At 40.1% G+C, this 22,240-nt stretch overlaps 2 protein-coding genes across 2 annotated transcripts in view; both read left to right on the top strand.

The window, feature by feature from the left end:
• Window positions 1-22,240, top strand: part of IPO11 (importin 11) — a 333,438-nt gene that overhangs the window by 232,296 nt on the left and 78,902 nt on the right. The window lies entirely within an intron of this gene.
• On the top strand, window positions 1,699-3,600 carry LRRC70 (leucine rich repeat containing 70). The gene has a single exon (XM_007951553.2). The coding sequence runs from the start codon at window positions 1,699-1,701 to the stop codon at window positions 3,598-3,600; it is 1,902 nt and encodes a 633-aa protein (XP_007949744.1).

The following is a 22,240-nucleotide window of genomic DNA, read 5'->3' as shown; positions in this document are numbered from 1 at the left end:
TCCTGGGTTTTACCCCTTTCTCCTGCTCTTCCGGCCTGGTACTCTGTGCTATGCCTGTGCTTACCTTGCTCCCGGAGACCCGGTCCCGTAGTGATACTGCCTTGAAAACCCAAAGGGGGGTCTCTCACTATGAGTCAGGTTCGACTTGATGATAGTGAGAGTAAGTATGTATTCAAAACTGTATATATTTTATGCATTTTAAAAAATCCACAACAATTATATTACTTGATTGTTAGCAGCCGTCGAGTTCGTTCTGACTCATAGCGACCCTATGTGTAACAGAATGAAACACTGCCTGGTCCTGTGCCATCCTCAGAATCTTTGCCATGTTTGAGTCCATTGTTGCAGCCACTGTGTTATTCTGTCTCATTGAGGGTCATCTTCTTTCTCAGTGACCTTCTACTTTAACCAGCATCATGTCATTCTCTAGACTGTTCCCTCCTTATAACATATCTAAAGTACACGTGACGAAGTCTCACCCCATTTACTTCTAGGGAGCAATCTAGCTGACTTCTTTCAAGAGACATTTATTCTTCTGGCAGTCTATGGTAAAGTCACTGTTCTTCACCAGCACCATAATTCAAAGTCATCACTTTGCCCTGGGTCTTCCTTATTCGTTGTCCAGCTTTCACGTGCATATTAAGTGATTGAAAATACCAGGGCTTGGGTCAAATGCACCTTAATCTTCAAAATGACGTCATTGCTACTCTGTATACATCTCATTCTCGCTAGTTCTTTATACCCAATATCTATCTGTTGTTGATACATACAGAGTTTTTTCATTCTGAATATTTAAAAATGTCATTTCCTTCTTTAAAAAAAATCATTCTTATTTTTTAAATTATAAAAGATATTTAAATATATTTATTAGGAAAGCTGAAATTAACTGTGTTCTGAGGGGAAAAAAAGATTCCTGAGATTTCCTTTCAACAATGCTTTTGAAACACAGATAAAATTACTTCCTGTCTCTCAGTTTCCTGTATCCATGGCAACCTTGTTTCATACACTGACTGTAGAGGAACCAATGGGAAGAGTGGTGTTTCCTGAGCAAACTGAGACTAAAAAAAAATGTGGAGGGGTGGAGGTCAACAATACCACAGAAAGAAGGGGAGTTTAGGAATGTCGTTCAGCTGATTTAAAAAGAAATTCTCTACTTAAATCAGCAAAGTGATAATATGATGAATTTCCTGTTGTTGGTAAGATTGTTTACTTAAATATGAACTTTAAGATGAATTGAAAAATAATTTGGTTTTGTTAAAAATGATAATTTAAAGAGAGTTTAATTATTCTGTAATGAATTTGTATTTTCACGAATTGTAACGTTGTTTAATTGATATTTGGGTTTGATCTGTGTTGGTAAGGACATATTATATCCAAAGATATTCATGCTTGCATTATCGTTTGTCATTGTGTCATACTTTTCATACTTAAGGCTAACTTACATTTTATTTTGCAGTTCATTAAATTTGAATAATCACTTTGTCAAACAGTGGGGTTAACAACCTGGAGATACTATTAATTTGAAAACATATTCCAACCCTTATTATTTTCTGCTATCAGTATAATATGATCTATGATGTTTAGTATTATTGGTAATTAAAAAATTAGAATACAGAATCTCTATTATTATAAACTTTTAACCTAAGAACTTTTTGATGATTTACAGTTTTACCTTCTCTTTTTGTAGCCAATTCTGATATGAACAGAAAAACCAAGATCAGGGCTATGTGTGGATTACAGTTTTCTCTGCATTGCCTCCGACTGTTTCTACTTGTTACCTGTTATCTTGTATTATTATTCCATAAAGAGATACTTGGATGTTCATCTGTATGCCAGCTCTGCACTGGGAGACAAATTCACTGCCGTAACTTAGGCCTTTCAAGTATTCCCAAGAATTTTCCTGAAAGTACAGTTTTTCTGTATCTCACTGGAAATAATATATCACATATAAGTGAAAGTGAATTTACAGGACTTTATTCTCTAGTAGCATTGTATTTGGATAATTCTAGCATTGTGTATGTATATCCAAAAGCCTTTGTTGAATTGAAGCATCTGTATTTCCTATATCTAAATAATAACTTTATAAAACACTTGGAACCTGGCATGTTTGAAGGCCTTTCAAATCTTCGTAATTTATATTTACAGTCTAATCAAGTATCTTTTATTCCAAGAGGAGTATTCAATGATCTAGTTTCAGTTCAGTACTTAAATCTACAAAGGAATCGTCTCACCATCCTTGGGAGTGGTACCTTTGTTGGTATGATTGCTCTTCGAATACTTGACTTATCAAACAATAAAATTTTGAGGATATCAGACTCAGGCTTTCACCATCTTGGAAACCTTGATTGTTTGTATCTAGAAGGAAATAACTTAACAAAAGTACCATCAAATGCTTTTAGAGTACTTAGGAGTCTTAAAAGACTTTCTTTGTCTCATAACCATATTGAAGCAATACAGCCCTTTGCATTTAAAGGACTTGTCAGCTTGGAGTATCTCCTCCTGAAAAATGCAAAAATTAAAAATGTAACTAAGGATGGGTTTAGTGGAATTAGTCATCTTAAACATTTAATCTTAAGTTATAATGATTTAGAAAATTTAAATTCTGACACATTTAGTTTGTTAAAGAATTTAATATACCTTCAGCTAGATAGAAATAGAATAATCAACATTGATAATGATACATTTGCAAACATGGGAGCGTCTTTGAAGATTCTTAACTTGTCATTTAATAATCTTACAGACTTAGACCCAAAAGTCCTTAAGCCATTGTCTTCATTGACTCATCTTCAGGCAAATTCTAATCCTTGGGAATGTAACTGCAAACTCTTGGGCCTTCGTGACTGGCTAGTGTCTTCAGCAATTACTCTAAACATCTATTGTCAGAGTCCCCCATCCATGCGTGGCAGAGCATTGCATTATATTAAGTGGACTGACTTTACAAATTGTGCTACATATTCAACAAATGTATCAAGAACTTGGACTGTAAAATCTCTTCGTATTCATCACAAGACCACTGCATTAATGATGGCCTGGCATAAAGTAACGACAAATGGGAAACGTTTTGAAAATACCGAGACTGAGAGTGTTACTTTTTGGGAACAAATTCATAAGTCACCAGCCAGTAGATTTTTTCAAGAGAATACTTTTCGTAATGCATTAGAAACTACTGCAGTGTTACCTGTGCAAACACAGCTTACTTCTTCTGTTAAGTTGAATTTGGAAAAACACAGTGTTCTACCAAGTGATGCTACATCAGTGCCAGAAAAAACATCTCTAATTTGTATGCAAGAAGTTGAAAAGTTGAATGAGGCTTTTGACATTTTGTTAGCTTTTTTCATTTTAGCTTGTGTTTTGATCATTTTTCTGATCTACAAGATTGTTCAGTTTAAACAAAAACTGAAGGCACCAGAAAACTCAGGGGAAAATAGACTTGAATACTACAGCTTTTATCAGTCAGCAAGGTATAATGTAACTGCTTCAATTTGTAACGCTTCTCCAAATTCTCTGGAAAGCCCTGGTTTGGAGCAAATGCGACTTCAGAAAGAAATTGTTCCCGAAAATGAGGCACAGGTCATTATCTTTGAACATTCTGCTTTATAATTCAATTAAACTAAATACTGGCTATGAGAAAACTTAAATGCTATGGGTATAAATAAAATTGGAGGCTCCTTATAGAATTACATTAATTGTAAATATAGTGACTTATATGATCATTATTAAAACTTAACATTTTTAATAATTTGTGAATAGTGTAATCATTCAACAGATTTTTTTTTTTTTTTTTGGCAGGCACTGTATTAAGTAATAATAGTAGCTAACGTTTCTTTATGGAAGGAACTAAGTTATCACATTTGATCCTTAAACAGTTTGTAAGGGAGTATGTCTGTCTTCTATAGGTAAGAAAATCTAGGTGGAGAGAATTTAAGTAATTGTCAAAAACTTTCAGATTTGTGACACTTTCAAGTCTGTCTAGCTTCAGATGCTATACTTTACTTTCATGTTATATTGCTGCTTAGGTGCTGAGATTATAATTGTAAAAACAGACATTGTGCCATTCCTCGGTACAACTTGAAATTGAGAGGAGACACATGATTGGTGTACAGTATGGTAAGCACTCTATTGAGGAGTGGTATTAGGTATAATATATGTGGAAGCCAGAGATTGCTTTATGAAAAAAAGTGATACCAAAACTGGATCATAAAGGAAAGCTGAGTAATAGGTAGAGGTGAAGTAGAGGTGATGATATATTAGAAGTATCACAGAGAGAGCTGCTTTTTAGGCACTAAAAGTTCACTGCTGCTGGAGTTGTACGTGGTTTTGTGAGATTTCCAACTGGAGAGAGAGAGCAGATGAAAGATACCGTAATTTTATGCTTTATCTTAATGGTATCAAGGAGCCATTGAAGGAATTGAAGCAATGGGGTGACATGATCATTTCACCCTTTAGAAAGTTCATTCTTATTTTAAAGGGAGCAACAAGACTAAGACAGGATTAATTAGGTAGGAATCTAAATGATTAAACCAGGGAAAAAGTGTTGGAGAGGCCTGGGCCAAGGCACAGAGGTGGATGGATTCTATAGCTACTTTGGAAGTAATATGAGTTGCCTCATCCAATGACTATTGGATGAGGGGTGACAAGTGAGAGAAACTAAACAATGTTAAGTTTTTGGCTTAAGCAGCTTTGTGTTACATTTATCGAACAAAGGAGAATGAGGAGTTAGGTAGGAGTGGGGACAAAGTAATGAGTTCAGGTTTAGATATATTGAATTTGAAATTCATTAGCATCTCTAAGTTGAAATATCTACCAAGCAGAAGTTCAGGAGATAGGTCTATCTTGGTAAAGGTTAGTAATTCTTAACCTTCCTTCTGCCCAGTGTACTAGAAGTATATGATGTACTCTTTACAGTAATAATAACAACTTGGGAGATAGTAAGTGGGGAAGAACTTTTAGAAGATCAAAGAACCCTCAGGAGATGTTAGTAACCTCAATTAAGAATCTTAAATATAGATGGGTGTGGTGGTTAAGTTTGTGTGTCAACTTGGCTGAGCCGTGTTGAGTGGCTGTGCAGCTGGTGGTAGTTATTCCCCGTGATGAGATTGGCAATCAGCTCCATGGTGGGACCTACCACAAGCAGCTGAATAGCTGCTTTAGGGATGTGTTCTACTTCCAGAATATAAGAAACAGCTTTGGGAATGGTCTCTAGTTTATGGCACACTTGAACCCTGCATATAGTCATGTCATTGTTTAGCAGCCTGCTGTGCTTTGCTGATCTTGGGACTTTCAGTGGACTTGAATTAATGGCCTGCTGTGTGGTTTGGTAACATCGGACTGTGCCATTTGATTTGTTGACCTTGGGCTTGTTAGCCTCAGCAGCCAGTAGCTGCCTGAGTGAAGCGATGCCTCTAGCTTCATTGGGCTGGGAACAAAAAGCAGAGCTGAAGCCCAAGGTCGAGGGGCTTTCATACAGCCCCAAGAGCCTGGCACTTTGAACTTGGACTTCTAGCCTCCCGAACTGCAAGGGAATAAACTCCTGTTTGTTCAGGCCATCCCATTTGTGGTATATTTTTGTCAGAGTAGCACTAGGTAACCAGAATAGACTATGGTACTGAGAGAGTGGGGTGCTGCTCTGATGGATACCTAAAATGTGGAAACAGAAGTGGAGTGCATCCTTGACCCAAGAACCTGGCAGAGAGACCCCGGCATGTGGCATGACATACGGCAGGAACAGAGTTGAGAGAAGCAGCATGAGACAGCAACAGCCTTACCAGCCCATGGAGGAGAAAGCTGGATGCAGGCGGCTTCCTGGCGGAGTGGGTTGCCTTCAGGCATTAATTTGTAGAAGAGACCAACATGAGATGGAGTAGCAGGTTGGCCCGCCCACAGAGCAAGAGAGCTGAGTGCTTTTTGGGCAGGAAGGTTTCTGGCGGAGTGGGTTGCCTTCGGCATTAATCGACAGAAGCGAAGAGACCAAGGAAATGGGAAGCAGAGCTGCCTCAGCCTCAAGGGTAGGACCATGGCCTTTGGGGGTGGAACCACCACAGCCCCCTAGGTTTCAAAGAGCCAGACTTCACCAACTTGGTTCTGGAGTGTGGGGCTGCTCGTTCATGTGGGCTAGTGGGATGGAGTCAAGCTGCTGTCCAAGAGTGAGGGGGCAGGGCTGCCGTGCCCAAGAGGGAGAGGAATGGGGCCCACCAGGGCAAGGGGGTGAGGTTGCCACTCAGGTACTAGGGGACTGGAATCACCTGGTGGAGGAGAGCTGTACAGGTGCCATGATGACAAGGGGTAGAATTGTGGTGGTTAAGTTTGCGTATCAACTTGGCTGAACCTGGTTGAGTGGCTGGGCAGTTGGTGGTAGTTATTCCCCATGATGAGAGTGGCAGTCAACTCCATGGTGGGACCTACCACCTGAGTAGCTGCTTTAAGGTTGTGGTCTGCTTCCTGTATATTAGAAACAGCTTTGGGGATGGTCTCTAGTTTATGGCACACTTGAACCCTGCATGTAGCCATGTCATTGTTTGGCAGCCTGCCATGCTCTGCTGACCCTGGGACTTTAAGCAGACTTGAATTAATGACCTGCTGTGTGGTTTAGTAACATTGGGGCTTTGCCATTTGATTTGTTGACCTTGGGCTTGTTATCCTCAGCAGCCAGTAGCTGCCTGAGTGAAGAGATGCCTCTAGCTTCATTGGGCCAGGAGCAAGAAGCAGAGCTGAAACCCAAGGTCAGGGGGCTTTCATACAGCCCCTAGAGACTGGCACTTTAGACTTGGACTTCTAGCCTCCCGAACTGCAAGGGAATAAACTCTTATTTGTTCAAGCCATCCCATTTGTGGTATATGCTTGTCAGAGCGGCACTAGGTAACCAGAACAATGGGAATTGAAGCCATGGAAGTGATCTGTTGTTTTCTGTATTGGCATAAATTTTTACTTGCATGGTATTCATCAGCGTATTAGGCACATAATAAGTTTCTATGCTTTTGCTCTGTTAATGCTGACCTGAAACCACAAATATATATTAAAGATTTCTTCTTAAACATCGTATCTTTCATCTTTGTGACTGTCCTCCTCATTCCCCTAAATTTATATTATTAAAAGTTACTACTATCCATATAAAATTAGCTTGAAACAATCTGGGAGTGTTTTAACCAAGTGATAATAATTTAGTTTGTATTATGAAACAAAAGCTCATAAGAAGATGTTAAGTTGTCTACTAATACTATACCTTACTCTAAAAAACAAAAAACAGCAACAAAAATAAACTCACTGCCATCAAGTAGGATCCGACTCCTAGCGACCCTTCGTTAGGTTTCCAAGGAGGTATCTCTATGGAAATAGATTGCCCAACCTTCCGAGGAGTGGCTGGTGGGTTTGAACAACCAGCCTTCAGGTTAGCAGTTAAATGCCTTAGGCACTACACCTCCAGAGCTCCACTTTACCTTAAGACTTGGTTATTAAACTCAGAATCATCTGGAAGCCACAGATTGCTGCCCTCTCTCCCCCAGGGTGCTTGATTCATTAGATGTTGGGTTGGGCCAGAGAATTTGCAATTCTAAGATGTTTATTGCTGATGTTGCTGGTCAGAGGATCACACTTAGAAACCTACTACGTGAAGAAGATGATGATGTTTGCCGTCGAGTTGGACCCGACTCAGTGACTCCTCTTTGGGTTTCCGAGGTGGTATCACTATGGAATTAGATTGCCCAACCTTCCTTCCAAGGAGTGGCTGGTGGGTTTGAACTGCCATCTAAAGATATTTGAGGGAAAAAAGGAACTGAGGAGTTGTTTTGAGACATGCCTAGAGAGTAAAAAGAAAAATTAAAGCCCCCTACCAGAAGAGTTTTAAAACGGTGCTCTCTCTTTCTCTACCTGACTTAAAGTTTTGCCCTTTGCCTAAATCACAATCAGCAGAAAACATGAATTTCTTTTAAATAAATCAATTTAACTTCAAGTACTCATTTTATTATAGAAGAGGGTATGCTGTGTGCTTATGGTAAGCAAAAATGATGTTTCTTGTCATGTGTAAACAATTCCTTGACTTTTTATACTAGTGGACTCACACAATATTTGTTCTTCTGTGATTAATTCATTCAGCATAATGTCCTGTGTTCATCCATGTTATGAAGTGTTTTGGAGATTCTTCATTATTATTTAGTGTTACATAGATTCCATTGCATGTATGTACTTCAGCTTGGTTATCCATTCAGCCATTGATAGGCACTTAGGTTGTTTTCATTGCTTTGCTGTTGTGCATCATGCTGCAGTGGACATGGGTGTGTATGTATCTCTTTGTGCCCTAGCTCACACACTTTTTGTGTGTGTGTGTGTGTGTGATTTGGGTGAAGGTTTACCGAGCAAATTCACTTTCCATACAGTAGTTCACATACACTTTGTCTCATGACATTGACTACAATTTAACCCAGTGCAACAACTCCCCCCCCACTTCCTCCCAATAGTTACCTGTCCTCTGTGTCCATCCCTCCATGCACTCCTGTCTCCTGAGCTGTCTCCCTATACATAAACAGCCCTTCTTTGTCCCATGATTGTTCCTTCCAAGGAGTGTATCTACCTCAGGTAAATGTTCAATTCATATGCCTGTCTATTGTTTGCTTGGAAGCCACAGGATTGAGTGGGTTCAATTCCAGACCTGAAGGGCAGGTAGGGGACATAGTCTCAGTGGTTCCACCAGGCTCTATCAGACCAGCAAACCTGGTCCTTTTTTTTGTTTTCTCCCCAAATTATTTTGAGTTTTGTTCCACATTGTTCTCCTTCTCTATCCCGGATCTCCTACATAGATACCCCTCTGAGGGGTTGACTGTGGTAGCTGGATACCATCTAGTTCTTCTGGTCTCACAGTCATATAGGCTGCGGTTCACATGGTGTACCAGTTGCTAGGACTAATTGTTTCCATGAATCTTTTTTAGTTTTAGGAAAGTTTCCTTCCAACAGAGCTTTGACATTCTTTGTCTGTGGTTTTATTTTATTTTTTCATGTTTTAAAATTCTGATCACATGCAAGTAATTCTTCTTGGTGTCCCACTTAAATCTTAGACTTTCTTCTTCATTTTTTTTAAATCTGATTGTTCTCTTAATAAAGTAGTAATTACGGATTTGTCTTTGGTCTCATTAATTCTGTTTTCCATTGTTTCAGTTCTACTACTTTGCCGTTTAATGCTTTGTCTGTTTTTGAAATCTTAATATTAATCTTCTGGGAGCTCTGGTAGCGTAGTGCCTAAGGCACTTGACTGCTAACCAGAAGGCTGGCAGTTCAAACCCATTAGTCACTCCTTGGAAGGAAGATGGGGGCAATCTACTTCCGTAGTGATACTGCCTCAGAAACCCAAGGAGGGGTTGCTGTGAGTTGGGTCTGACTTGACGGCACATAACAACAACAACAATATTAATCCTCTAGATTTCTATTTGCTGTTTTTGTATGGTTTTTAATTTTTCATTTAGTTTGGGTATTTGTTCTTACGAGAGCTCTGGTAGCATAGTGCCTAAGGCACTTGACTGCTAACCAGAAGGTGGTGATTCAAACTCCTTGGAAGGAAGGTTGGGCAATCTACTTTCTTAGTGATACCTCCTTGGAAACCCAGGGGCGGGTCCAACTCGACAGCACATAACAACAATAACATTTGTTTTTATAATACTTCGCTAAAATTTTCTGGAGGAGGTCTGGTAGCATAGTGCCTAAGGCACTTGACTGCTAACCAGACGGCTGGCGGTTCAAATCCACCAGCCACTCCTCGGAAGGAAGATGGGGCAATCTACTTCTGTAGTGATACTGCTCAGAAACCCAAGGAGGGGTCGCTATGAGTTGGGTCTGACTCGACGGCATGTAACAACAACAACAACAAAGTTTTCTAGAGTTTTTTTTCTGTGTTTTCCTTGATTTTTTTCCCCATGTTTTCCTTGTATTCTATGTTCAATGAAGATATCTGAATAAAATTCTTTGAATTCATTTTCAAGTAATTCCAGTGGTACATCTTTCTCAGAGAGGTTTTCTGGCTCTCTACTTTGGTCGTTTGTTTGTACCACTTTATCTTGCTTCTTTGTGTGAACTGGAATTCTCAGTTGTCTCTGAGACGTTGTGTTGTAATTGTATTTATATTTAATTGATGTCTATATATTGGCGTGATTTGCTCAGACTTTGTTGTGTGTGTGCATGTACACACACACAGACTGGGTTTGCTACCTGCTTCACTAGTTCGGCATCATTTAGGCATCCACCACTTCTGTTCTGTTGGATGTGATAAAGGATTAGAATGTGTGCACAGATCTCTTGTTTGCTGTTCATGTAGACCAGTTGAGGATGGTTTAGGCTTTTATTAGCCACTGTCTATCCTTGATCAGTTGGTGTAAATGCAGGTGGTAGCTCTCTCCCAGTTGTTGTAGCAGATGTTGTTGGAGGTGTAAATGTTGTTGGGTCTTGAGGGCACGATTGCTGTCTTTCACCAGATGGAACACACACACACACACAAACACCAAGAAAAAATAAATAGAGCATTAACAGCTGCAACTACAAAAATAAATGAATGTAAAGAAAAGGAAAAAAGACCAAAGGAAGAGAGGGAGTAAAAGCAATAAAAACATTATATGTGGAGGTAGGAGAAGAAAGAAAGAGAAAAAGAATAGTAAAGACAAATAAGAGAAACGTAAGACAGAAAACAGGTATGGGAAGAACGAAAAGAGTAAAAGAAGAAAAGATAAAAAGAAAAAAAGCAACCAGGAAAAGGCAAAGCAGGAACTGGTGAAAAGAAGGAAATAATAAGAAAAAAGTAGGAAAGGAGGACAAAAAGAATAATTTTAAAAAAAGAAGAAAAAGCCTTCTGGGGAGAGCAAGGCACTTTGGCAGTGTTACTGCTGGCCAAGCATGCGGCATGGAGTAGGTTACTGTCCATTCAGGAGGCAACTGGGGTAAGTCACTCGATCCCAGATCTGTCCTTGACCCAAAAGATTCCTGGGGGTAGAGTACCTGACCTGGACAAAGTTCATGCTGCCCCAAATGGCCATTGGGAGAAAGCCACCTGGTTGCAGAAAGAATTCCTGCCAGCTAAAAAGCAGCTGGGGACAGAGTGTCTGGTCTCAGAAAAGGTTCCTGCTGTCCCAGAAGGCAACTGGGTACAGGGTCCCTGCTATCTAAAACAGTTCTTAATATCTCCAAAGAGGGCTTTTTTTGTAAGGCACCTAGTCCTAGGAAAAGTTCCTGCCAGCCCAAAAGGCAGCTGGAATCAGGGTGGCTGATCATGGATATAGTTTCTGTCTACACAGATTGCAAGTGGGGGTAGGATGCCTGGTCCCAGATGAATCCCTGCTGGCTCAGCAGGTATCTGGGGGTCAGGTGCCTGGACCCAGAAAAAAATTCCTTCCTATCTAAAAGGTGATTTTCAGCAAGGCACCTGGTCCCAGAGGGACTTCTTGCCAGCTCGAAAAGCAACCTTTGGCAGGGCAAAATTCCTAGTGCCTCACAAGGTAACTGGGTGTGGGGCCCTGTTCCCAGAAAAACTTCTTGTCATCCCAGTAGTCTGTTGGGTGTACCTGGTCTCAGAAAAAGTTCCTACTGGCCAAAAAGGTGGCTGGGAGCAGTTCCTGTCAGCCCAGTTGCCACCTGTAGCTGGTGGCAAGGTTCCAGTCCAAGATGGAATTCCTGCTGGTCCAGGAGGTGGGCAGGGGATGGCCACATCTCTGTTCATCAGGAGGAATGTGGGGTACAATGACAACAAGGGGAATATTGGACCTTTTTAGTCACGATGGCTACCCTTGAAGTCATCTGGAAGTGGAGCCGGTTATCAGGTTGCTGCCTGAGTCGGAATACCATTTACAAATACTCAGAATGTCTGCTCCTGTTCTTATTTACTGTTTTCATTCAGTTTCTTCTAGTGTTGTTGTTGTTATGTGCCGTCGAGTCGGACCCAACTCATAGCGACCCCTCCTTGAGTTTCTGAGGCAGTATCACTACAGAAGTAGGATTGCCCAACCTTCCTTAGGAGGAGTTGCTGGTGGGTTTTGGACCACCAGCCTTTTGGTTAGCAGTCAAGTGTCTTAGGCACTACACTACCAGAGCTCCTGTTTCTTCTAGTAGTTCATATTTAATCCACTTTATCCTTCCCTTTGAAGTACAGGATTCCAGGATTATACTCTGTATCTGTTTCGATTAGTTTCTCGTTTTTTTGTTGTATAGGGTCTTTGTAGCTTATCTGCCTATGCTGCTGTCTTTCTAGAAGTCTACACCCTAACTCTTCTTTATTCTTTTGTTTCTATTTCTTCCCATATATTTTGGGTTTCCAGTACGTAAGTGTCAGTCTGTTCTTAGTTTGGATCTTCAACTTTGGAAAGTTTTACTTTATGCTAGATACCATCTATGAAATTTCTTTTTCTAGCTTTCATACATATATTTACATTATCTTTGAGGTTCAAAGGAGCAAAATTTTTATGTTTCAGTGCAGGTTTCTCATGGTTTAACTTTCAGAATCCTTTTGTTGTTGTTGTTGTTATGTGTCGTCAAGTCGGACCTGACTCGTAGCGACCTCTTCTTGGGTTTCCGAGGCAGTATCATTATGGAAGTAGATTGCCCCATCTTTCTTCCGAGGAGTGGCTGGTGGGTTTGAACTGCCAGCCTTCTGGTTAGCAGTCAAGTGCCTTAGGCACTACGCTACCAGAACTCCCATTCAAAAATCCCTTATCCTCCTCAATTATGTGCTTATGAGTGTTGAAAGCCTCATTGTACATTGTCTTCTAGAATCAAGACTAGATATACCTGTAGTTTTATTGTTATTAGAGATACAATTAACCAGATGAATTTATGGTATAAGATTCCAGGCAGATGAAAAGTCCCTGGGATGAAAGCCCTGAGCCTGGAAGGTTGATGTAGCTGGAGAGTAGTGAATGTGGTGAAAAGGCATTAGATGAGTTCTGGGAGGCGGCAGGAGGCTACTCAAAGAAAGTGGAGTAAACTGTGATTACACACGCACTGCTGTCGAGTTGGGTATGACTCATAGTGACCCCTCCTTGGGTTTCCGAGGCGGTATCACTACAGAAGTAGATTACCTGACCTTCTGAAGTGGCTGGTGGGTTTGAACCGCCAGCCTTTTGGTTAGCAGTCAAATGCCTTAGGCATTATGCCTTCAGAGCTCCTAAACTATCATTGGGCACTTGGGTTTTTAAGTGTATTGGAAAGGTATTGAAAGGTGTAACCTTTCCTTTTTAAAGCAAGAGAAAGACTTGATCAAATAGCATCTGGTCTATTCTTAGAGAATGGATTGGACGAAACCAAGTGTGGAAACTTCCCCATTTGCAAAGTTATGCAGTAGACAAATTTTACTCATACCCCAGTGTTAATAGTAAGAATATGGAGAAGTAGAAACAAAGAAAATTTTCAGAGATAACTGTGACAGGATTTGGTGATGAATTGCATGCCTGAGGAGTGAATAAGAAGAAAGGCCAAGATTGAATCCCAGGCTTCTTCTGTCTTGTATCTGGTTACATGGAGATACTCTTTCTTCACTCAGATAGGGAAAACTAGGAGAGAGCCTGATTTTGATTCTGGTTTGTTTTGTTCTGGTTAACTGATTATTTTTGGAGGCACTCAGAAGCTGGGTGTTAGAGATCTTAAGTTGCTTCTGAGACTGCCAAGAGTGGATGAGACAGGTACAGGTATACTTAGGATTCTGGAGCTCAGAGAGAGTTCATTGTGTGTGTTAGCGTGTTTATTTGGAATTTGGCAGTGAGTCTTTATAAGGCAGGTCTAAATGTAAGGTGATCTCTCATTTTTCTTATTAAAAAATTCTGTTGTTATTAGCTGCCATTGAGTGGACTCGAATCAAGGTGATCTTGTGTTTAACAGAACAAAATGTTGCCTGGTCCTGCATCATCCTCACAGTCACCATGTGTGAGTCCATTGTTGGATCTCTTGTGCTAGTCCATCTTACCTAGGATATCCCATGCCGTGTTGATCCTCTTCATATAAGAAAACTCTATATAAGGTTTTCAGTGCCGTTTGAAAACATATACTTCTAGAGCTGTAACAAAATAGGCACATGTCTATTTATCAATTAGTTGGTTTAATTACGCATATATTTTAAAACAAGATTTAATTTAAGTTCAATTTTTTCCTCTCATTTCATGAAACAGTTTTATTAAAAATGCTTCTTATAAATCTTTGACATTAGTGTTTTTCATCATTATCAGTAAATGTCACCTTTGATCATGTAGCATTTTTCCAGAGCACAGTATCTCATTTCATTGTGAGCTGTGTTATTTAAAGTGCTTTCCTGGGAATTTAACCCAAAGCCATGAGTATCTTTTCATATAACTTAGTAATGTTAGCACACTTGACATTTTAAATTTATCCTGATTATCTTATGAATATCTATTTTTTACCTTTGCTTACAACTATGAAATGTACATTTTCATTGTAAGGTTGTATCCTGTAATCTAGCATAAGAGGTTGCCTAGATTGCTGAGAATTAACAGTCAGAATCAACCCAAAGCTGGGTCCTGTGAGGTGGAGTTCAGACATACCTCCACTCCCCAACTTCTGACACCAGCCATTTCCCACTCGACACTCTCTACTTCTTTGTGGGTTTTGTACTTGCTGCTGTCGAGTTGGATCCGACTCCTCCTTGGGTTTCCGAAGCAGTATCTCTTTGGATCAGTCTTCTTTCTGAGGAGTGGCTGGCCGGTTTGAACTGCTAGCCTTCTGATTAGCAGTCAAATGCCTTAGGCACTACACCACCAGAGTTCATTGCTATAGGGTTGCTATGAGTTAGAATTGACTCAGTGGCAGTGTATATAGTTCGTTGGAATGGCCACACAGATCTCACAGATCATACTCCAAGTTATGTGGTTTATTAGGGAAATAATAGGATACAATTGAGGATCAGGATCATTTTGGAAGTAATAGGATACAGCACAAGAGGCAGGATGCAGTTTGCCAATCAGGACATCTTCCAACCAGAATAGCTCTCTCAGCTGATCTTGGCCATGCTCATAAGCAGCTGCTCTTCTGGGATGTGCATGCACCCTTCTTGGCTATGCAGACTTCTCTGCCTTCAGCTATCACTATGCTGGCCAGGAGCCATCTATGACTCCTGAGACTTTTACTCTGCTGCTGGTATTCACTGGGCCTTGCCTCTCTGATAAGAAGACTCCTGTAGAGAATCCCCTGAGCCTCTACTGCCTGGCCTTTCTAGGCCTTAAGGTTGTAGCCAGGGAATCTCCTGCTGCCAAAGGCAGAAGAGCTTGTCCCCAACATTGCTGCCTGCTCTGTTCGGGTAGCCATCTACATGGGCCTGGACTGCAACTGCTTTCCCACTATAGGGTGTCTAGCTCTGTGGGTGACCTGCTTGGAGGTGCCTAACTCTGCTCTGTGGGCCAGCTCACCCACCACTGCTGTCTACCTGTCTTGTGGTTCTTGCCACTCATACTGCTACTTCGGTGTCTCTGCTGCTTAGCTCTGCTGTGCTTGCTGCCATTGGGCGGCTGCTTCTCACCATCCTTCAGTGTTGCCCTTCTCACTTCTGGACCTAGGAGGTTCTCAGCACAAAGACCAAAGTCCAAAGGATGCACTGAACTTTAGACTTTTCTTGATAGTAGTGGGGATCCCCCCTCCACTCTGGGGTTGGCCACTTGCATAAACAAACTTCTTACCAATTTTAAGACATGGCCCTCCCAGCAGAAGCACAAATCGACTGATACCTGCAAGTCACTTAATACTATTGGATGGCTTTATGCACCACTATTTACATAGTACACTGACTAATCACTGCATGGTATGTAAAGTAGACGAGTCACAGGGCAGAGTGTGGCCCAACCAATCTTGTATGGGAGAATTACAAGCCCAGTGCCTGAAAGATCATACAGAAGATAAACCCATTGCATTGCATGTCTTCAACCCCAAAATTACAAAATCTGTCAATTTTTTAATATCTTTTTAAAATTGGGAGCTCTGATGGTACAGTGCCTAAGGCATTTAACTGCTAACCAGAAGGCTGGCAGTTCAAACCCACCAGCCACTCTTCAGAAGGAAGACTGTTCCATAGAGATAACCACCTTGGAAATCCCAGAAGGGTCACTATGAGTCAAATTGACTCGATGACAGTGAGGTTTTTTTTTTTTTTTAATTGTAGTATACACACAATAAGCATATGATATTTCATCAGTTTTTTTTTTGTGAACATTGATTATACATTCTTCAAATTGTATCACATTTTCATTCTCCTTTTCCCAACTATCCCACCAACATTAACATACTACAGTGCACTCCAAGCTAAAACCTCTTTCCCCTTCCTTCCAGCCCCTAATTACTTTTGGTTTCTGTATATGTGCTTATTTCATATAGGTGATAATAGAGTAGTTATCCTTTTGTTACTCATAATTTCTCTTACTTAATAGACTTATTTTGCTGAGCACAATGTCCTCAAAGCTTATCCACGTTGTGACATGCATCAGGAATTCATTCCCCTTAATGACCGAGTAATAGTCCCTTGGATTTATATACCAGATTTTGCTTATCCATTCATCATTTGTGGATATTTTGGTTGTTTCTACCTTTTGACTATTGTGAATAGTGCTGCAGTGAGCATTGTTGTTTGTTGTTGTTATGTGCCATCGAGTTGGACCCGATTCACAGCGACCCCTCCTTGGGTTTCTGAGGCAGTATCACTACGGAAGTAGTGAACATTAGTATATGTATATTTGTGTGCATTGCTGCTTTCAGGTGCTTTGGGTATATACGTAGGAGTAGAATTGCTGGATCTTATGCTAGTTCTGTGTTCAGCTTTGCTGGGAACTGAAAGACTTTTTCACAGCAGCGGCATCATTTTGCTTTCTCATCATCATTGGATGAGGGGTGTGGGTGTGTGTGTAATCTTTTTTTTTTTAAATAAGAAACAGTTCTATCAAGGGACACCTATAAACATCCAAAATAAGCATTGATTTGGGTTTTTCCAGCATACTCTCTTTTCCACATAGTTCTCTACCAGGTCGTAACCATCTAATTCTTTTCATGGGACCTTAATAAGTCTGCACTGGGCAGTGTTGCTTACACCATGGATTTGTGAAATTTATATAGTATGGTAATATCTCCTCATCTCCCCTCAGATGTAGATTTATTAAGTTATATCATACTATCTTGGGAGCTCTGGTAGCGTAGTGCCTAAGGCACTTGACTGCTAACCAGAAGGCTGGCGGTTCGAACCCACCAGCCACTCCTCAGAAGGATGGTGGGGCAGTCTACTTCCGTTAGTGATCCTGCCTCAGAAACCTAAGGAGGGGTCGCTATGAGTCGGGTCCGACTCAAAGGCACCTAACAACATCTTACTGTCTTGAAAATGTGGCTTTATTATTTTGTCTGTATATGTATATGTACTCTATACAGGTGACTGGAGGATTGTTTATAACGTAAAAGCTTTTGTAAGGATCATTATTGGGTGCAAAGAAATTCAGCTTCCATCTTAAGATAGTTCAGTCTTTTCTCCATTTTTCATGATGTTGCTTATTGATCCACTTGTGAGGATTTTTGTTTTCTTGATGTTGAGGTGTATTCCGTACTGAAGACTGTAATCTTTGATGCTCATCAGTAAGTGCTTCAAGTCATCTTCACTTTCAGCAAGCAAGGTTGTGTCAGCTGCATATCAGAGGTCGTTAATGTTTCTTCCTCCAATTTTGATACCATCTTCTTCATATAGTCCAGCTTCTTGGATTATTTGCTTAGCATACAGAGTGAATAAATACGGTAAAAGAATACAACCCTGACACACATCCTTCCTGAATTTAAACCATATGGTATCCCATTGTTTTGTTTGAATGAGACTACCTTAAGTGTTCTGGAATTCCCATTCTTCTCAGTGTTATCCATAATTTGTCATGATCCACACAATCGAGTGCCTTTGCATAATCAATAAAACACAGGTAAACACCTTTCTGGTATTGTTTGCTTTCAGCTAGTATCCATCATATATCAGCAATGAAATCCCTTGTTCTATGGCCTCTTCTAAATCAAGCTTGAATTTCTGGCAGTTCACTGTTTATGTATTGCTGTGTTCTGGTTACTTAGTGCTGCTCTGACAGGAATATGTACCACAAATAGGATGGCGTTAACAAAAGGAGTTTATTCTTACAATTTGGAGGCTATATATAAGTCCAACTTCAAGTGCCAGGCTCTAGGGGCTGGGTGAAAGCCCCTCAACCTTAGGCTTCAGCTCTGCCTCCTGCTCCCAGCCCACTGAAGCTAGAGGCTTTTCTTCACTCAGACAGCTGCTTGCTGCTGAGGCTGAAAAGCCCAAGGTTGACAAGTAAAAAGGCACAGTCCCGATGTTACCAAACCACATGGCACACAGTTAATTCAAGTCAAGGGGGTATCATTATGGAAATAGATTGCCCAGACTTCCTTCTGAGGCCTGGCTGGTGGGTTTGAAACACTGGCCTTCTGGTTAGCAGTCAGATGCCTTAGGCACTGTACCACCAGGGCTCCCATTTTGTTGTTATTTTGTCCATAGAATCTTTCAGTATTGCAACGTGAAGCTTGAATTTTTTTTTCCCTCTTCTTTTAGCTTAAGAATTACTGAGCATGTGTTCCCTTTTTGTTTTCTAACTCCAGATCTTTGCACATTTCATCATAATAAATGACTTTACCTTCTCGAGCTGCTCTTTGAAATCTTTTCAGCCCTTTTATCTTGTTGATTCTTCCATTTTCTTTAACTACTCTCTGTTCAAGGACAAGTTTCAGAGTCTCTTCTGACACCCATTTTGGTCTTTTCTTCCTTTCCTGTCTTTTCAATGATCTTTTGCTTTCTTGATGTATGATTTCTTGATGTCATCCCACAATTCCTCTGGTTTTTGGTCATTGGTATTTAGTGCATCAATTCTGTTTTTTAGATGGTGTCTAAATTCAGGAGGGATATAATCAAGGTCAGATTTTGGCTCTCCTAGACTTGTTTTTATTGTCTTCAGCTTCAGCTTGAACTTGCATATTTGCAGTTGATGGTCTGTTCCTGGCCTTTTTTTTTGGCTGAAAATATTGAGCTTCTCCATCACCTCTTTCCACAGATGTAGTTGATCTGATTCTTGTGTACTCCCATCTGGTGAAGTCCACATGTATAGCCATCATTTATGTTGTTGCAAAAAGGTATTTTTAATGAATAAGTCATTGGTCTTACAAAATTCTATCATGCGATCTCCAGCATTATTTCTATCACTAAGGCCATATTTTACAACTACCAGTGATTCTTCTTTGTATCTACTTTTTGCATTCCAGTCACCAGTGACAATCAACACATCTTAATTGCATGTTTGGTCAGTTTCAGACTGTAGAAATTGGTAAAAATCTTTGATTTCCTGGTCTTTGGCTTTGGTGATTGGTGCATAAATTTGAGTAACAGTAGTAGTAACTGGTCTTCCTTGTCAACCAAACTCATTGCCGTCAAGTCGGCTCTGATACTATCCTATTACTGATAGCATTGTACTTCAGGATAGATCTTGAAACATGCTTTGTGACGGTGAATGCCAGGCCATTCCTCTTCAAATTGTCATTCCCTACATAGTAGATAATATGGTTGTCTGATTCAGAATGGCCCAAACTAGTCCATTTCAACTCACTGATGCCTAGAGTATCGATCTTTATTCTATTTCATTTTTGACAACTTCTAATTTTCCTAGATTCAAACTTCATAATTCCATGTTCCACTCATTTGTGGATGTTTGCAGCTGTTTCTTCTCATTTTGAGGCATGCCACAGCAAATGGAGGTCCCGAAAGTTTTACTCCACATATGTCATTAAGGTTGGCTGTACTCTGAGGAGGCAGCTCTTCCCCAGTTGCATTTTGAGTGCCTTCCGACCCAAGGGGCTCATCTGGCACTATATCAGACATTGTTTCAGGGCTATTCACAAACTTTTCAAGAACATATCACACAGTGTTTCTCTGTTATTCATAAAGTTTTCACTGGCCAGTTATTTGAGATGGTGACAACTCCTTCATTTTTCTGAGTCTGTCTTAGTCTGGAAGCTCCACTGAAGCCTGTGCACCATGCCATGGGTGACCCTGCTTGTATTTGTTATACTGGTGGCATAGCCTCCAGCCTTACAGCACCATACAATACACCACAGTACAACAAACCGACAGGCTAGTGGTGGCCTCAAGCTTTTAGGATTATTAATTCCGTTGAATATTGAATTGTCTCATTATGCATAATGTTACCTGTGGGAGATAAAAAATAAATGTAACACATGGTCTCTGTCATAAGTTACTTATAATCTTAGAGAGAGAAGAGATACATGCATGAACAATTAAAGGATGTTAGGAAAAAGTTATAAAAGCCACGTATGTTGCATTCCCAATGAATTGTGCAAAGCAATTACTCTATTTGGCCTGTAAAGAACAAAGTCCTCACGGCGGGTGACAGTGGTCAAGGAGGGCTTCAAGGAGAAAGAATGAACCAAGGTGAATAGAGAAAGTGAGAACACTGTGCATGGCAGAGAGGGAGTGAGCAGAATTGTGGGTTAATAACCATTATATTCAGAAGGTAGTGAATTAACTAAACAGTTAAACTAATTAAATTCACTACTGAAAGTAGGAGGAAAAAAAGTAAAGGGAATAATTTAGGAAAGGTGTGTTTAATTAGGATAGAGCTTGCCGAAGTACTTGATAACCCTTGAAAGTTTTTAAACTAAGGGGGAAATGAAATTTAAGAGATTGGAGTAACAAGTACCAATTTGCTTCCTCGAAACCCTCAGTAATAAAGAAATGAGTAGAACCCATTCAGTCCCATTTAGCACTGTATACTGAAAATAACTATTGAAATTGATAGTCCTTTTTTAAATGAAGCATCCTAATGTGGTCAATGAAACATGAAGGTTTTATCTTGAAAATTCCAAGATCTTAAGTGATAATAGACTAACTCACATTTCTATGGGACCTTGGTGAGAATTAGAGAATGATAGTATGCCACATGCAAAAACCAAATCCATTGTTGTTGATTCCGACTCATAGAGACCCTATAATAATTTACTTTTCTAATATCATTCAGTACAAAGATACAGAGATGTCTACAGCCTTCAGATGTTTACTTGAAAAGATTCTTCAACAGCAGTTTGATACTGGGTTTCCTCATCTAGCTGAAGATTCACAAATTCTCCATAATCAAACATGTCTTTGATTAAGATGAATAACGAAATTTCTAGTAATCTGGCTATGATCTCCCCAAGGAAGAGACACACAAATAGGACACATCACAGGAACTATCTGAAATAGGTGAATACTCTTACAGTGATCCAGTAAATGCTGTCTGGTAAAATTTGTTTCTTGACACAGTGGACACTTAAAGGTGGGATGCCCGGAAGTACTTGGTAAGTTTCTGTGTTACCAGATGTGGATGTTCCACTCCTACTGAATCTTCAGATATCTGAAAGTTTGGAATGATAGAAGAAACACCATATTCATCCTGATACGTCTTACAAGATTTGTAATGATGTCTCATGCGATAGAATTTAATCTGTTTTGCACAGCATCTGCAGCTACCAGAAAACTTCCTCATGATATTTTGAAGGTCTAGTGCCCATTTAGGACATGCTCTCTCTCTTCTAGTAACATTTCCACGACAGAGAGGACAATATATTCCCCTTTCTCTCATTGCAGTCAGGAAACATTTTCTACAGAAAATGTGCTGACAGGCCGCGGTCCGCACAGGTGTTTTGAGCACTTCCTGACAGACGGGGCAGTAGCTAAAGATCTGCACATTATATATGCATACAGTTTGTCAGATTACATACAGTTTCTATTGAGGATTTTAAAATTGGACAGTACTGAAATGATTATCTGATCTGATTAAAATTTTTGTATATTACCAAATTAAAAAAAATAGTTAAATGATAAGTGGTCTAGTTGGCTGCTATTACACCTTAAAAAATTGAGTTTGCACACACACACACACACACACACAGTGTTTATATGGTGCTCGCTTGTTATTCTCCAAGATAATGTGTGACTATGAAGTAGTAAGACAGATTTTACCAGCCACTCTGTTTAACTGTTTTTAAGTCAAAACTGGGTTTGTTCTTAATATTCATTAATGAGAATTATAAAATATCTTGTACTAGGTGGCCCAAATCACATAAAAAAGGATAAAGAGTCGTTAACTGACATTCCTTACTAATACACATTCTGGTAGCATAGTGCCTAAGGCACTTGACTACTAACCAGAAGGCTAGCGGTTCAAACCCACCAGCCACTCCTCGGAAGGAAGGTTGGGCA

The sequence above is a fragment of the Orycteropus afer genome, unplaced genomic scaffold (genome assembly GCF_000298275.1).
Source record: "Orycteropus afer afer isolate SDZICR_OR568_19922 unplaced genomic scaffold, OryAfe1.0 scaffold00298, whole genome shotgun sequence".
Lineage (NCBI taxonomy): Eukaryota > Metazoa > Chordata > Mammalia > Tubulidentata > Orycteropodidae > Orycteropus > Orycteropus afer.
The sequence above is the reverse complement of the archived record's forward strand: the minus strand, read 5'-3'. Positions and strand labels throughout refer to the sequence as shown.